The 17,884-nt window shown below is 47.9% G+C and overlaps 1 protein-coding gene across 1 annotated transcript; it reads left to right on the top strand.

Moving 5' to 3' along the window:
- Positions 1-2: 2 nt before the first annotated feature.
- Positions 3-2,892, top strand: GJA5 (gap junction protein alpha 5). The gene has a single exon (XM_021271035.4). It carries the CDS (start codon positions 3-5, stop codon positions 1,110-1,112), a length of 1,110 nt encoding a protein of 369 aa, XP_021126710.1. The 3' UTR covers positions 1,113-2,892.
- The last annotated feature ends 14,992 nt before the right edge of the window (positions 2,893-17,884 follow it).

The following is a 17,884-nucleotide window of genomic DNA, read 5'->3' as shown; positions in this document are numbered from 1 at the left end:
AAATGGGGGACTGGAGTTTCTTGGGCGAGTTCCTCGAGGAGGTCCACAAGCACTCCACAGTGGTGGGGAAGGTTTGGCTGACCGTGCTCTTCATCTTCCGGATGCTGGTGCTCGGTACCGCAGCCGAGTCCTCCTGGGGGGACGAGCAGTCCGACTTCATGTGCGACACCCAGCAGCCCGGCTGCGAGAACGTCTGCTACGACAAGGCCTTCCCCATCTCCCACGTCCGTTTTTGGGTCCTCCAGATCATCTTTGTCTCCACCCCGTCCCTGGTGTACATGGGCCACGCGATGCACACGGTGCGCATGGAGGAGAAGAGGAAGATGAAGGAGGCAGAAAGAGAAGCCCAGGAGATGAAGAACAGTGGTGACAATTACTACCAGCAGAAGTGCCCCGCGCCAGAGAAGGCCGAGCTGTCTTGCTGGGATGAATCGGGAGGCAAAATTATCCTCAGGGGCAGTCTGCTGAACACCTACGTCTACAGCATTTTGATTCGCACTGCCATGGAAGTGGCCTTCATTGTGGGACAGTACGTCTTGTACGGGATCTTCCTGGAGACCCTGTACATCTGCCAGCGGGCACCTTGCCCCCACCCTGTCAACTGCTACGTTTCCCGTCCCACAGAGAAGAACGTCTTCATCGTCTTCATGCTGGCCGTGGCCGTGCTGTCCCTGTTCCTCAGCCTGGCTGAGCTGTACCACTTGGGCTGGAAGAAAGCCAAAGAGAGGTGCTCCCGGGCCTACAAACCCAGCCCCAGCACAGCTCCTGGCAGACTGGAGTCCGCCCCGCAAGTGGAAAGGGCCCAGATGTACACTCCCCCGCCAGATTTTAATCAGTGCTTGGCGAGTCCCAACGGGAAGTTCATCAGCCCCTTCAGCAACAAGATGGCCTCCCAGCAGAACACCGCCAACTTCGCCACCGAGAGGGTCCACGGCCAGGAAGATGCTGCTGGTGAAGGGCCCTTCGTGAAGTCCAGCTACGCGGAGAGCCCGGAGGTGGCCAACGAGTGCGCGGCGCCTGCCTTCCCCGAGAGCTACTTCAACGAGAAACGCCGCTTCAGCAAGACCAGCCGCGCCAGCAGCAAGGCGAGGTCGGATGATTTGTCCGTGTGACCTGTCGCCGGGAGGGATGAGGAGAAGGAGTGGTCTCGGCGCTTTGTAAAACTTGTGCAAAGTGGGCCGCAGACTCTCGCCACTAACCTCTCTCTCTTTTAACGCCCCCTTGCTCCTTCTCGGTGAACGTCATCGTCACACTGCAGACACCTCTCACAGCTTTCGGCAGGGGCAGCCACTGGATGCCGCACACCTGGAGGCTGAGGAGAAGCACCAGTCTCGAGGTGTGAAGCTCTCAGCCATATTCTCACCATGGGACCTGCAGGGACTGGGGACTCGCCGTCCCTAGCTACAGACTGGTAGAGCACAGGCTAGCACGCTCCTGGGGCTGCCTGGCTGCTCCAAATGCAAGGCCAGCCATCCACTGCGACACCACATCCAGCAGGCTGGCTGGACCTCGATCCCCTCAGCCCCCTCGCATCTCCTTTTATGTCTGTCCAACACTCGCTACAGCGCTGGGCAATTATACCGAGCTGAAGCTTCTCTCACTGGCAGGGAGCAGAAACACACCAGCGGGCCTTCTGAAAGAAAGACTCTCTCTTCTTTGTTCTCTCTCTTTTTAACCTTCCCTTTCTCTACCTGAGCCCGGATATTTTATACCAGTTTACCTATACGATAAACTCTACTTGAATTTTTTTTTGACACTGTGCATAGAACTGTTCCCATAGATAGATAAGGACAGCCACGGTCCCCCCATGCACAGCTGCTTGGTGTCTAACTTTGGATTCCCTTCCTCATTCCTATGGCAGCACAGCAGGCTGGCCCCTGGGATATCGCTCAGACAATCAGTGGACGAAGACTAGGGAATTTTCCCAACATACTTATGTCAGCAATTTTAAGCAAGGCATCCACTAACAGAAATAGAGATTTTCCTCTGGGAACAGACGTTCACCTGGTAAAAAAGGAGGAATCATCATGTGGAAACAAAGTGATTTTTCCCCTTCTTATGCTCATCTTTCAAGCAACCTGAATGCTGCTGAAAGGGTGCTGACAGCTGCCAACTCGGGAGAAAAACATCCTCTGTTTACCTGCAGAAGAGGTACGGCCTGTGTCTTCTCCCTGCTACCCTACAAAAAAAAAAAAAAAAAAGACACTTCAGTATCTTTTGCAAGGAGCAAGAGGTCCCTCCAGGTCCCGCACATCAGTGAGCTCCTGGCTGCTCTCTCAAACCTGCCAGCCACTGCAAGCCATGATATCTGTCCTCCTGGCCAATCTCTGTTCTGCCATGAGGTCGTCTTCTTCACCTCTGGTTCACGTGGTGTAAGGAACCACTGATGGACCACTTCTTTCCTCCACCACAGCCTCCCAAAGCAGCCACTGGCTCCCAGCACTGCACAGTGAGCCTGGTGGGTGAGGTCTGCAGGCAGCTCCCACCCTAGATACATTTTCTCACTGCAGAGCTGACCTTCCCCTTTTAAAGAGGGGTGCCAAACAGAGCTAAACTGTTCCTTGTTAATTACCCTGCTGTTGGACTGTGTGAGTGAATGGCCTGGGACCAGCTTGTGAGGGGACCGAGCCATTCCCTCTCTTAGCAGCTGCTGAAAAAGTTTGTGAATCCTCGCTCCCGTTACACAGATAGCTTTGGTACAGTTCTCTGTACGTATACAAACACACCCACACACTGGGGGGAGAGGGGGGTGAGAACTTGTTTTTGTTTTGTTTGTAAGGTGTTTTATAAACATGTATTTTATAATCCTGAAAAGACCTGTGTGCTCGCTCTCCCTAACATGAGATTTTAGTCCGTTGTGCCTAGGTTTCTCCTAATAAAGTTCTAACTCCATCTCTTTGTGTTGGTGTTTTGCCTCTCGTGTGGCTGAGAAGGAGCCGCTAGCATTGACCCGGCTGCCCGCCAGCCTCTGCTGCTCAGAGATCACAAAGATTCCCACTGCCCAGAGTGGCAGGGATGAGGGGAGAGCTCAGCCAGGGGCATAAATAATAAACACTGGGAAATGATTGATTGACTGGCTAGCAGAAAACCCCTCCAGCTCCCTCTGCACTACCAAGGAAGAACGGGAAGAGCTGGCCAGGGAGCAGCTGCCTGGCTTTGTTGTGACAGAAAGACCCCCGGCACACCTTTACACCCAGAGCCTGTGCCTCTCCTTCCCATGCCCAGCCTGAACTTCATCTCTTGCTCCCACTTTCTGGCTTTCACAGGCTCCCTTCTTCTGACCTCAGGTCCCTCTGTCCACCCAGAGGAAGTGCCCTTCCTTCCTCTCGCCTCACGATCTCCCATCCCGCGGGACTCCACACACTGGGAAGCTGGAGACCACTAATGTACCGGGCCCCAGCAGGGGCATAAAGAACCAAACCGAAATTTCACGAGGACACCAACACAAAGACCTTTAACTGGTGGAAACAGCAGGGACCCTTTAGGATCAGAGGAACCTTGTTTGGGGGCAGCAGGGGGTGTTCAGCCCAGAAAGGAGGATGCCACGTAGGCCCCCATTGGCATGCAATGCAGCAAGGAGGCAGGATTAGTCCTCAGTCCTAGCACTAACTGTCATGCATGTAGCCTCAAGTTGTGCCTGTCCCTTAGGGTGCTACCTTGCTGGGAGAGATGTATTTAATAAGTCAGGAACTTATTTAAGCATATTCATGGACTTCCCTTTGGAAAACCTGGCTATTAAGTGATATTGCTGCTTTATGGGGCCATTTAGGCACTAACACAGGCCTTGTTTAATAAATTATTCTCAGTTTATGCCAAGCAGTGGCGCAAACTTTAAAAGCCCTGCACTACAAGCACTCAGAGGGGTAGCAACTCCTTGCTGGAGAGCAAGGGATGGTTAAAAAAGTCTACACTATTTCAGCCCTCTATGATCCAAACATGTTCACAGGGTGGGTTTTGGTAGTTGTTGAGACCACAGGAGGACAACCACACCAGCCCAGCTCTACACACACATCAAAGCAGGTAGTCTCCCTCTGTCACTCCTGCCTTAATGCCTCCCCAGACCTGTCTTCTAGGTATAACAAGTGGCCAATAGTTGATGGATGGATGTTTGCACTGGCTGACAGACCATAAACTTATGACTGGTGGAATCCATTGCCAAGGCCAGCCAGGCTGTCACACCACAGTAGGAGCATATTTACTTCAGCCAGGAAGCGGAGAGGCTGGCCTGTCATTGCAGACAGAGTTTGTGGTTATTGCTTTGTCCCCAGTGGATGGATGGATGGACAATCTTTTAGCTGTGACCTAAATCAACATCATATATTAAATTCAGCCCTGGGATAGGCAGTCAGTCTTTAAATGGCATCATTACAAAGACAGTGCTCTGGGGAGAAAAAAGGGAAACACCTAAGAACTTTTTATTCAGCATTTGTCCCTCTTTTCTCAAGAGCCTTACCTGCTGGGGTTAGCTCAGCCTCTGAAAACTGTTTTTTCCCCTTGAGCACTGGAATTGCTATTTAACAGAAATACTGTTCCCCATCTTCCTCCATGAGCACACCTCAAACCATTCCAGCATTGCCTTCTCCGACTGATGTCTTTCAGAGCCAGAAGCCAGTTCTATCCTACAGCTGTTTGCTAATCAGCTGTCAAGTCTAAGATGTGAAAACAGAAAATGTGCGTTTCACCAAGCTCTTAAAACAGAAAGACTTAAACCTATTAATGGAAAAGCTATATTTAAAAATATATAGAATGCCAAAACTAACAAAGTAATGAATCAAGACAAGGTCACTCCTGTAGTCCCTCTCATCTCTCCAAAAAGCACAGCGAGACAGTTGAGTCAAGGAAGAGACAAAGGAGGGAGATACCTAAAAATAATGGTTGATGCACAGCATGCAGGTTGAGCAAGTTTTTTCTTCTTTCAGAATATGCGCACAAGGCAATCCTCGTGCAAACACAAAGCTGATGTTTAAGACGGTTAAAAAAGAACAGGTGAAAAGCTGCCAGACTACACTATTCTCCTTCAAACACTTTTCCACAAAATAGTGGAGGCCAAGGCATTAGGAAGATCAAATAAATAAATAAATAAACACACTGCATGCTCATAGGAAGGAGAACATGTCTGACTGGACCGCAGATGTCTCAAGCACAAAGACCATAGAAATGCACTGTCCCAGAAGTCAGCATAGCATGGCAAAGAGCCCCAGCAGGAGTGGTGGAGGCTGCCCAGCCATTGGCCTGGGCCTATGAAGGCAACTGCTGTCCCCAGAGGGAACCACTGTCTCTAGGAGCCCCTGCTGCCACTGCTCCCTTCCCTCTCAGCAACAACACAGTCTCGCCAAAAGGGTGCCCAGTCTTCATAAGCATGGGCTCAGCAGAATGAAGGTATGGACAGCTAGCGGTCTCTCTTCTTCTGGGCCCCAAGAGCAGCTGGCACCCAATTTTCTACTTATCTGAGCAAGGAAGAATGACTTCAAAAACTGGCATGAAGCTGAGAGGCAGCTGAAGAGACGTAATGCCACTTTTTCAATTATATCCCACTCCTATTTTCCTCCACTCACTAAAGTTAACAGGCAAATCTGGTGCTGTTCTTCTGACCTGGTGAACTACCATCACGTGCACAGAAATCAGAAATCTCCCCATGGCAAAAACAATGATAGAAAAGGGCAACACTGTCTTTACAAATGGCATTTAAAATAAATAAGCAAACAAACCAAACAAAAAAGCAGGCAGCCCTATCCAAGGCTACACTACTAACCTGCAAGATGTTTAAAACAAACAAATAACAACAACAACAAAAACACACAATACATGGGCAGCATGGGGTGCGTAGCTCTGCACCGAGTTCGTGTCGTATCCAGCTCTCAGCGCTGAAAGAGCTGGCAGCGTTATGAGGAGCCTCCAGCTGTGATAAAGGCTGTGCTGCAGGAAGAAAAGCCTCCTCCCTCTCTCCCAGTAGGACCACTAACTGCCCCAAGGATTTCTGGAACCTCCTCCCAGTAGGGATTACAGGAGGGTACCCACGGCTTATGCCAGTTTTTGCACACATGTGCACACGTGAATAAAGCACAACGTTTTGGTGATCAGGTTGCCAGCCACAGCAGATGTGCAGATGGCCTGAGAACGAGGATGGAAGGAGGCAGCTTCTTAAGACACACATTTTAAGGGGAAAAACTGTGACTTCAAAATGTGAAATTAATAGCTTTGCTTTTGCCCTCAGTGTTTGTTGCTTGTATGGGCTAGATGAATAAAGATCTTTCTGGGGTCCACAGGAATTGTAGCAGCACACACACACTCATATAGATAGATACTACATCACCATGAAAATGTGATGACAGAAAAAGAAAGAAAATCAAATGAGTTTATAACACCCACTTCATCCAAATAATACAGAAATTGTTCATTTTTCCTGCAGTGAACATTGTTTTACATTTTTTTTAAATGGATTTGCTGAGGCCACATTCACATACCACCACTGTTTTCCCACAGATATCTGAGTGATTGAGTTTGACGGGCAATAGAGCTCTCAGAAAGAGCATGTCAGCCATGGAAACTAAGTTTTAAATTCGTATGTACAAATATTCACCCCAGAGGCAGCTGCGTGTTCCTCGAGCCATTGGGAAGCACAAACAATATTGTGTAACCAACCAAACAACACACCTCCACAGTAGAGTACATGCCATAAATTCACACTGGAACGCATTTTAAGGACAGTTGTGGGTTATACCAGTCAGAGCAAACATCAGAGAAATCTGTAATCCGCTAATACTCTGTTGGTGGAAGTAGAAGTTAGCTCAAACGCATATTTGTCTGCCTTTCGCTGGGCCCTAGGCACAGCCCGAGGCATGGCTGGGAGTTGTGTGGGACCCACACATGAAGGAGGGGTGTGCACAAGGGGTGCAGAAGACCCCACTTTCTTGTCTGCTCACAAAGTCCCTACCAGAAGGTTAGAATATTCCATCAGCTTCTTAATGCAAGCAACTCTCTCCATTTTGTGCTCCTGCACAGAGGGCTTCACAGCATCCTTGCAAGCCCCTACACTTGGCAAGCGCAAAATATAGCGGAAGCATTGCGAAAGCACTGCCACTCAGGCATAAAAACACTCCCCAGCCTCTAACACAATTTGCCAAGCTAACGCAGGGCTTCATAGCCTACCTATTCACACAAAGGCAGTGGTCTCTGGATGAATAAAAGTAATCACGCTGTGTTTGCTAGCAAAAAGTATTCCCCCAGAGCAAGCTGGGAAGCAAAACTCTGAGCAGCTGCAATATATTTACTTACTCCTTTAAACCTATTTCTGGACCGAGGCCTGTAGGACTGCTACATTAAGCCATGTTCCTCCCTCAAAGTGGCTACATCTTACTAGTGGATTAGGCAATCCTTTTCTTTTTTCATTTCCGTATTACTCTGGCCTCAACCCCTGCTCGATTGGCACGTAATGAGCTCCCCTGAGGCTCTGTCTGCAGGAGCAGGGCAGTGGGCGGCAGGGAATTTGGCAGACACCCTGCCTCTTCCCGCTCTCTCAGGCCACGTACTCTGCTGTCCTGCTCTTCTGATGCATCCTTAGGCAAGAAGAGCTCTCCATGGACCGCTGTTACTTTTCATGAGGACATCTCCATCTGACAGGGCTGGACCAAAGCGGGGAAGCGCTCAGGGATTACTCCAAGTGGGGTCTTGTGACTCACTGTTCACACACAGTAGCTCCTCTTCACCATAAGGTTAATTTAGACAGCAGGGACAGATGCAGCCAAGCCAGACATCAGTATGCACAGCTGGGGACCCATGAGAGAGTTAAATTTTCTTGTTCACGTTGGACATGAGCCTAACCTTAAAAAGGCATGTCCATGGTGGTCAGCTATATGACAATATAAAGAGAACAAAAGTCACATCTAGCGATTTTTCCAGAAACTGGATATGTGCTGCTAGGACATGCCATTTTTAACAGCCCCCCCCAGTAAAACCCGACACTCTCATACTCAGCTACACACAGGCTTTCACTAAAAATTACATTACCCACCAGCTCCTACCCTTAAAAGGAATCAGATTAGCAGGGAGAGGCAAGCTTGAGGTCAGAAACTTGCTGCTATTTGTTTGGGTTTGTTTTTTAAGTAAATGCCATGCCAGCTGTTCAGCCTGGGAACAGGGTTTGAGGTTGAAAAGTGCTCTTAACAGAACCGGTTTGATGGGTGCCAGGTTACGGGCAACAAGTCTCAGAAACAAACGTCTCCATTTAGCCACTGCTAAATAATGCTCAGTTTCCACCTGGCTTTTCTTCTAATTCATCCCACATTCAATAAAGCCTTAGGTACAGCAGAAATTGCTGTCACCTTCACTGCCTAACATGAACTAACAACCCAAGGGCACATGTGGTTTGTAACTGATACTCCACTGAAAACTGGACTATTTTTCCAATCAGCTTTCCCCTCCCAGATCACTAGAACTCTTTTCTCAGCTTTTCTTCCCCTCTGAAATGAGACTTGGGATTATTTTTACTCCTCTGCGGTCTTGTCTTTTCTTAGGGTACAGCTATATGTTCCTTTCCACATTTCTAGTTTCTCCATGCTTCCTTTCGTCTCTGGCATTTCCAACGTGTCAAATTTGAGGACTCTCTGAAAAGCTCATTGAAGTACCCACTTCAAAGTCCTCAATAAAGAGGTTATTTATGTTAAAAAGGACTCAGAATAACCCTCACTAATTCCTGTCGGGCATCTCTGTCTGAGCAAGCACACCACAGGCTCCCCACACAGAGAGCCACCCGATAGACCGATAAGGTCCTCAAAAGCCCACACAGCAACACCTCAACAACCCTTTTCTTCTCCCTGTATACACCCACTGCGGGGTGACCAGCCCAGTTCCTACAGCACAGACACCCCACGGCTTCCCCGAGCACCCTCCCCACAAGCGGGATGGGGGCTGCCACCACCCCGTGCCTGTAGGCCTCGGCGCGCAGGCCGGCGCCGCCTCATGGCGCCATGAGCTCGCAGCCCCTCAGGGCCTGGTCCGCTCCCCGCGCTGCTCAGAGAGCCGGGGTAGTCACGCCAGCCTCACAGCCCACACGTCTGTGACAAATTCACCGCCGTCAATGCGCTGCAGTTCATAATGATTATTTTCTGTCCACAGCCCTGCTGTTTGTTTCAATCCATTTAGCAATATTCATTAGCTCCCCACTTCAAATTAGGGTAATTGAGAGGAAGAGATCGCGTAATAAAGTCTTTTAGTAAGGGAGACCTGTCACATTCCCCTCACTGACTCATTTGTTGACTCTGTCAACTTGCAGTCGTGTTTTACCAGGAATCTTTCTTCAGAAACGCTGAACAATTCTTGAAAAATGTTCTGCTGGCCCTTCCTTATGATCTCACTGTCACTGAAGTTATTAAATCAAAAGCTTCTCTTCACATTTACCCTACTATCTTACAAGGGGAGGATATTAAACTCCAGCACAAAAGCTGCTTTGCTTCTGACCCTTTAATGACTGAAACCACAGATACCAAAGCCCTAGTAACACTCGTATATATCAACAATCCTTAAAATAAGTACTGAAAAAGTCTTAAGACAAAACTGCTGTTAGCCATACCATTGTCTGGGATACTTCAAATTCTTTCTTTCAAGGAATCTCAGTCACTCGCATCAAATGACTCCCAATTGAGACATGAGAACTGGTAGCAGTGCAAATACCCATGAAGCAGTGACTGGTACAGCTGACAGCCACATGGGATCAGAATGGCAACAAGAGATAACACAGAGCCAAAACAAGAGGCTCAGACACACAGCTAAAGCTTTGGAGAGCACCGTCCGGTCCCTACTCCATCAAGATGTGTGTGTGTGACAACCAGCAAGACAATAAACCTTTCTTTGCCTGAAATCCATCTGGAAAATGCAGCCCTCGCCTACCCCTAAGAAGGTGCTGAGATCCTACTGAAATGCAATGGCCTGAGATAGGTGAAAGATGGACATGGGAAGCAGGACAAATAGGACTATGTCCAAAGGTTAAACTCCATGTCTGGAGCTGCAATAAAACACAGATATGGCACCGTGCAGGTACCTGTGTACTTTGCACAAAAGCAGTGTAGCACTACTTCCATTTTGTAATAGCAACATTTTTGCAACCATGATGGGCCATCTTCAGGCAAGACCTGAAGAAAGATCATATCCCTAATTCAAAAAGCTAATAACATATTTGGAGAAACAGCTGAGAATTTGCATATACAAGCCCTTCTGCGTGTACTTCGCTACCTCACAGCCTTCCTTGCTGTGTGCCAAAAAATAATCTGTGTTTGAATGGCCTACTGAACACTCCATGTGAAATTACATCAACTTTGATTCAGCTCAAGCTCCCAGTGCTCCCTCCACAATTCTCCTAATGTGTCAGGACCCAGTTTCAAGTTCATTACCTTCATGGTTTGAATTATCACCTACCATCTTCAAGCAAATATATTACTTGCAGTTAACATTTCAACAGCTTTCAAAAAGCTGTGAAAACCCTCACAAGAGATACAATTCACTCCTTCCAGCACTGTTGCATGACTCAGGTTCCTGTGTGCTGTTCTCTGTCTGCCATGGATTTGCTGCATCACCAGGACAAATCATTAGATCTCCTCACAACACTGTCTTTCCTATGTGTGCACTAGAAATCATAATGACTTCATATTATAAGACTTCACTTCATAATTACAGGACTTCACTGGGAAATGGTACAGATTTACAATTTAGAACTGCTTTGCATTGCATGGGTGGAAGACACTATGAACATATGAACCGTAAAGTTAATAAGGAATAACAGTATTTCTTCATTAAAGTCATCAGCTGCTGATTCCTACTGGCTTTCTCTTCCAATAATAAGTAGTATGCACCTCCTTTGTTAATGGATATAAAGAACATGGTACAACTCATCCCTCTGCTAGTACTCCAGGAGCATTCACCCTACAGTTCTGCAACACCAGATCCAGAGGCTGCCCAGCCTCTGCCATAATGCAGCTGGTTTTGTGCTTGATTAGGGATGGTGCGGGGAGCCTACTGCTGCTGCCTCTTTACTGATAGACACTATCAAGTGTCTATGTCAGTCTGATACGCAAAATAGTTTTCCATTTGACCGTATGAAATGTATTAAAGAGACCTGCCACACAGTTGAAATTAGGCACTGAGAAATAAAGTGACAAGACACGATATCTGCTTTGGAAAAGGTCTCATTTAGGCCAAATAAAAATAAAATAAAATAACAAAAAAAAAAAAGATTTTCACAAACCTGTGTGGAAAAACACAGTTTAAAAAAAGGTTTGTTTTCCCCGGATATGAGAGCTGCAGGACCAAGAATAGAAGGATGAGTTATAAGCCTTTCAAAGCAGAGATTTATCACGGAAAATTCTGACAACCGTCAATGTGAGCAATGCCGTCAGGCACCACTTACAATCCACAGCATCTTTGAAACCTGTTGGGGGTTTTTAGAAAGGGCTAAAAATAAATGCAGAAATGCAGCAATTTATACACACACACATATATATTATTGTTCAATAAATAACAGGTGGTCCTGCCAGCAGTGTAAACACAGATGACTCTTGAAAACAGCTAAAAAGCACCCAGCGAGGCAGCCCTTGCTAGCCATACAAGCAGCACATTCAGAGCTCTCCTTAAATTCTCCCAGTCTGTAAGCCATCATCATCTGGGATCCTGACTCTCTGTCACGATGAGGCCTGAGGACTTCCAAGCGTTTTGATCTCCTTCACCCGCTGAATTCACACAATTCCACCCTCCTGACCTCCCACAGATTGTTGCCCTTCTGAAAATAACACACACAGAACAGCTGGTGGGACCAGAAATGCCTTGAATGTAAATAGCATGGGTCCCTGAGACGAGTTTTTTCCCCTCTTGTAGCTAACAAACCCACCACTTGAGCTGGTCCCCATCCTCAGATAGCAAAGAGGAGCATATCCTAAAAGAGAAAAGAGACTGGGGTACTATGGGCAACCTAAAAGGAGTCAGACATCCAATCTGGATGACCACATGTTGAAACCCAGCAGGTCTGCCACCTGCAGTGAAGGTAAAGAAGAAAACGGGAAGCTGCCTTTGAATCTCAAAACTTAACCTAAACTTGCAGCAATACAAATGGGTAACATCTCACCCCAGCTCCAGTTAGGTCTCTCTACCCTGCAAGAGGTGGAAGACACATCACAGGTTGTATCACACACACAAATCCTACTGTTTGGTCACTTCTGTATGAGTATGAAAGTGTAACAAAACAGCTTAACTTGCTAGGAACCCACTGTAAGGTTCAAAATGTTCTCTTTGTGGCCCCTCTCCTCTGGTTGCTTAGACAAAAGTAACTAGAACCATCTACACTTACACCATCTCCTTTAACTTCATATCATCCCCAACCTTTTGATGTAATATATACTCACAAAAAGCAAAGGAGCTGGCAAAGATTAAAAGTGCCAAACAGTTCAGTGCTGCCACAGGAGAGCACATCTGCTGCAGCGGCAGAGCACTGAGCCTCGGGATGCAGCAGCTCAGCAGCAGCGAGGGCCTGGCAGCTCTCCCACCACACCCAGGGCAGCTCTGCCATGCAAGCACAGAGACTTCATCTGATGCAGCTGGGAACAGCTCATTGAGCCTGCTGCCGGAGGTTCCTCCTTATCTAAGCCTTCATTTTCCATGGAGAAATCACCCTTTTAAAGCTGACGAGAAAACTGTCCTGCTGTTATGCCAGAGAGGCGCATAATTGAGTCTGCGTGATCCCGCAGACTACCAAATGCAGCAGATGGCTGCAGGCCATCCAGTTTAGGATGACAAAGTTTGAACAAAAGAAAAACAGAAGGCAGGGAGCGCATCTTTTGCACTAGGTTACAGAAACCGAGGACGAACCCCTCCACAACCAGCATGCCACCCGGCATAGTTGTCTTCTGCTGCTTGTAATGACCAAATGCCTGAGCCTGCAACTTATAAGGAAAAGAGAGGGAAAATCACATGGTCCCGTGCAAGAGGCACATGGAAAAAACTGACTGTCTGACATGCTATTTGTTGAACCCAGAGAAAAAACGACTCTGAAAATGCCCTTATGATGCTGACTCTAAATACTGTGACTCCAGCTTTCAGGAGTGTCTCAAACAACCTACCCAAATACAGAACTAAAGCAATGACTGCAAACATCAGCACACACCATTTCACTGCTGACCAAAACAAGGAAGGTAAACTGGTGGTGTGAGAGCATGCAGGAAAAGTGATGAGATGCATAGATCCATACACTTGTACTGGGTCTGGCTATGAACCATGCCTTGTGGGGAGGGCTCAGTCTGTGGCGGCATCTAGGAGTTTATTTTTGCCAATTCCACCCCAAAGGATCACAGAAATGAGGAGTGGAGACATTCTTTTCCATTTCCTGATCTGCCTTGCTCACCAAGCAGCTGGCTGCAAGGTTTACAACAACAGACAGACTGGAGCAGAGACACGAGTGATATAGCTCCATGGGAAGCAATATAGCATACTCAAACAATTTATAAATATTTTTCCCCTTTTTGAATGCAACAGACTTACATGCCCAGACTGACTAGCTTATTATAGATGCTGTGGTCATTGATCCTCACAGGACAGAGATATCAGCATTAGCACCACTGTTGCAATTGGCGAAGGCTCTTGTGGCTGCAGTGTAAAGAGGTTTGTAATTTTGAACATGAATACTGCACGTATCGTTGTCTACCCCAGAGGAGACCTGCTGGTCACAGCACCTGAGATTTGAGTAGCTGCTGTTACTTCAAGACACCAGAGTGAAAATTAGTGCTTCTGTACACAATTGGAGAGCCAGCCATGCAAACATTTGCTGGAACGGCGTATTGGGCAGGATAGTAAAACACCCACAGTAAGATTTGACCCTTTCTGCTGCACACAGACCCTCCTGGTGCCCCACAGAACTGGGGCAGGGGACACCACACGTGGCATTAGCTGCTCGTGGTTGGCTTTGGACACTCACACGAGCCTGGGTACATCACCCTCCTGTGGCAGCCAGCTTCACTGCCACGCTCCCAGTGCAGCTGCAGCCCGTGCTTGCTCACAGCTGCTGGGGAACCTTTCCAGCTTGCTCCCCTTGCTGAGCAAAAAGCTCTTGGAAAGGAAGCAGAGAAGCCAGAGGCAATGCAAGACTATTTTCTGACCCCTACCATTCAGAAAATAAAAGAAAGAAATAACATCTACCTGAGGGGTGTCCAAATTCTCTTTGTGTTTCTACCATAAGGATTGTTTGTGGTATCTCTGATTTACACCACAAACAGCTCTAGCTATTTCTTCAGGTTTTCAGTAAACCAAGAAACAATGAAACACCGGAACCTGTCAGGCTAAATTGTTTCTTTGGTGGGTAGCTTTTAAACACTTCTTAATTTCAATGCACGATGTGGGGAAAAAAAAAAATATCTAATCATGATAGTTGGTCTTGAACTTTAAGCAAACAACAGAGTAAATAACTTATCCATGTATCAGCCACATAATGACTGCATGGTTTGGTCAAACTGAAACTCACTACGAATCGCTTTTATTTTCAAGACAATGAGGATGTAAATGCAAGTTTACCACACAGGAGTGTTCTGAGATGCGATCCATTTGTGGAGCACTATAAAAAGGCAAATGAAAGGAATAGTAATACTTTGCAAAGGTAGCAATCATCATAATTTGGTTAAATTCCAGCCAGGAGGAAATTTGCACTCTGCTTTCAGAGAGCACGAGTTCCTGAAACTTGCTTATTTGTTAGAGTTCATTAACTTCCCCCAGAGAAACGAAGCTCACCCACAGTGGCCATTGGAAGAGCCTTCTGCTCCTCATCTGGTCACAAAAAGCAACAGAAGGGTAAAAATAACAGGTCCTTTGAAAATGTTTCTGTAAAGATGATGCATCTTAGAATAAATTTCTACACAGTTGGGACAAAGAAAAAAAAAAAGGGGGGGCAACACCATTTGCTAAAAAATCGACAGCCGCCTGCTATTTTGGAGAGCTCTCCTCTAATTGCACACACCTGCTGTGGCATGGTGTATTCTAAAATACATCTCTACAGAAATGCTGCTTGGCAGCAGCCAAATCCCCCCAGGAGGGACACCGCAGTCCCAGTCTTCACAGCTTCACAGGAACTGGGGTTTTCTTCCAGCATAAGGTTAGAATGGGAATGCAAATAAAGGCACTGCCAGCCTCTTCCCTTGTTCCACCTCTGCTCATTTACATCACGTCATCTCGCTCTCTCCCCTCTCTTTCCCCCCTCTTAACTACCTTTTCTATTCCCTCTCCACACAGCATCTTTTCCTCCCTCACCCCCCACATCACACAATTCAGGCTTGATTTCTCCATTTGTTATTTTATCGGCTTCTGCAGTAATCTTTTCATCTCTGCTATGGCCATGCTCCTCTGCTTCGCAAGCTGCATACTCTGGAAACTCAGGTAACCCTTTAGGAACAGCACTGCTTCGAGACACCACCGAGATCACCCAGTTCCCCCACCCGCAGAGGGATGGCAGGGCTGGTGGCTGTGCCACCCTCGCTGCCTGCAGCGCCTCCTCCCTCTGCCCTTTGTGCAGGTTTCCACGCTCACTCCTGCTGCTCCTTTGCCCTGCTCCCTGCACGTGCCAGCTGCGTGAGTCCCTGCACGTGCCAGTCTCCTGCCCCTGCCTCTCCCAGGAGAAGGCCAGCGAGCTGTGCCTGGATCACCCCCAGGAACTGACAAAGGCGTCCTCAGAATTCACACCCAGGGGATTTCCTATGCCCAGCTCTTCCAAATTATTTATTCGCCTTTGCCTTCGGTTTCCAGCTGAATCATGCCATTTGGTTTGAGGATACTCGCCTTTAAAATCTGGCAAGCGCTGAGCTGCTGTGGTGACTGGGGCCACATGCGATTTCCCAGCAGGTCCCCCTGGGAGCAGGAACTGCCGGGCCTGCCAAGCAGACATTGACAGACACCCTCCTTCGGCCCGCACCGAGCTTCTTTCCCAGCCTGGCGCCTATACCACATGTATCCACACACGGCTCCTCTTTCTTTCAGGGTCAGCCCCAAGGGAAACAATCTTGTGTCTCTTTCCAGGATTTCTTTAATTGCATTCAGTGGGAAAAACGGAGAGCGGGACAGCTGGGAGCCAGGAAGAGGTAGCTGGGGCAGGAAGGTCCATTGGGTCCTCGCATCCTCACAGTCCTAGCTGGCCCCAGACAACACAAGCAGCACCTGCACTAGCTGCTGAGCTTCTGAGCTCAACGTGGCCAAGCAAACCTGGTCAGATGGATCTGGTCAGCGGCCACGATGATGGCCCTGATGTTAAGTGTTAGGCATAGCTTTCTGATGCTGTTTGCCCCGCGTCCTTTGGGGCATGCTCTTGGCAATAGTACAAAGGAAAAGCAGCAGAAAGCATGCAAACAGCAGAAAACCAACAGATCACTTCAGACCGAGCAGAAATAGAAAGCTTTGGAAACAGAGGAGGCAAGACTCTTCCCAAAGAAAGGGAGGGCAGCAGTGGAGCACAGAAGGAACACCTTTACCCTTGTCAAAAAACACAGACACTTTAGGAGGTCCCAGAGACACCAGCACCTCCTGGTATCAATCTCCAGTCAGGAACTTTCCCTAGGGCCTTGTTTACTGAAAACACCTTTTTTGGCCCAGTCTTCACAGCATTTTTTTCATGTGTGATCTTCCAAAGACCGCATCCCACCAATTCCCACAGACAAAGCCCGTTTACAAATGGGAAAATCTAAAAGAAGGAGATAGTGAACGCACTGTAATCAGGGCTGCAATTCCCTATGGACAAGTTAAAGAACTGACAATAAAGTAACTGATGCATAGCTTTCACAGACATCCCAAATTTCTGTAAAACTTTCCCTGATCCTAAATATCCCTGATTTTAAAACTCTTTAGAGTCCGAAAGGAGTTTAAAACTCTAATGTGTTTTAAAGTGCTGGCACCCTGAAAGAGGGAAGAGAAGCAGGGAGGAGAGACACAGAGGAGAAGAGCAACCAGGAAAAGGAGGGCATCGAGAGCTATCAGCGAAGGTGTGAAGTAAGGGGGGAAAGAAAGAGGAGCTGGGTAAAATAGGGATGTAAGCCTAGGGGAAAGGAATATCAGGGCCCATAGCATACATGTAGAGGCAGGATGGGTGCATGAGGAGGAACACGGTAAACCTTGATAAGTCAAAGTCAAGTAGATCTAGTCTAAGGAGCAGGTGAACAGCTTATTCCTTGGCAGAAATATTACCTATGTCAGAGTGATATTACCACAAACTCTTGAATTTGAAGATTCGTAGGAATGGAGGGGGCAGAAACCTGTTGACTGCTGCTTTATAAAGCCCGAGAAAGGCGTTGTGGATACACAGCTGTCTAGCTCCCACATCTACCAGTTATTAGGTACTGCACTAAAAAGATGCTAAGCAGCACAGCCGATTGCCTCAGCAACCACTGCTCTCTTCCAGGAGTACCTTGATTGGTGCCAGCTGGGCACCTATGCTTAAAGAGAACTTGTTGAGCACCCTCGCTGTGGAAAAATCCCTTCTTTTAACCAGCACCACCAACAAGCCGGGAGCATCACCTTTAGCACTGCCCGCAGACCTCAGCTGGCAAGGCTGTGGGGTCAAGGGAGCATTGGCACCGAGCCCTTCTGTCAGTGAGGTGCCACCTCACTGTTTGTGAGGAGCCACCAGCGGGGCTTTTCCCCTTGTATCACGCTGTGAGCTGACTGAAGGGACCCCAGTGTCACCACCAGAGCCCTGAGCCCAAGGCGCCATCCACCCCAAACCCCCTTCCCCTCAGTGCTCTTAGGGGGCGGCCAGCGATGGAGCCGAGGGGGACGCACGGGCTCCTCTTTCTCCCTACAGCTGGTGAGGCAGCCCACGGGGACACCAGAACTTCAACAGCCTCACAGGCTTCGGATTTATTTTTTTTTTAAGTAA

Source organism: Anas platyrhynchos, chromosome 1, assembly GCF_047663525.1.
Source record: "Anas platyrhynchos isolate ZD024472 breed Pekin duck chromosome 1, IASCAAS_PekinDuck_T2T, whole genome shotgun sequence".
In the NCBI taxonomy this organism is placed as follows: Eukaryota; Metazoa; Chordata; class Aves; order Anseriformes; family Anatidae; genus Anas; species Anas platyrhynchos.
The sequence above is the reverse complement of the archived record's forward strand: the minus strand, read 5'-3'. Positions and strand labels throughout refer to the sequence as shown.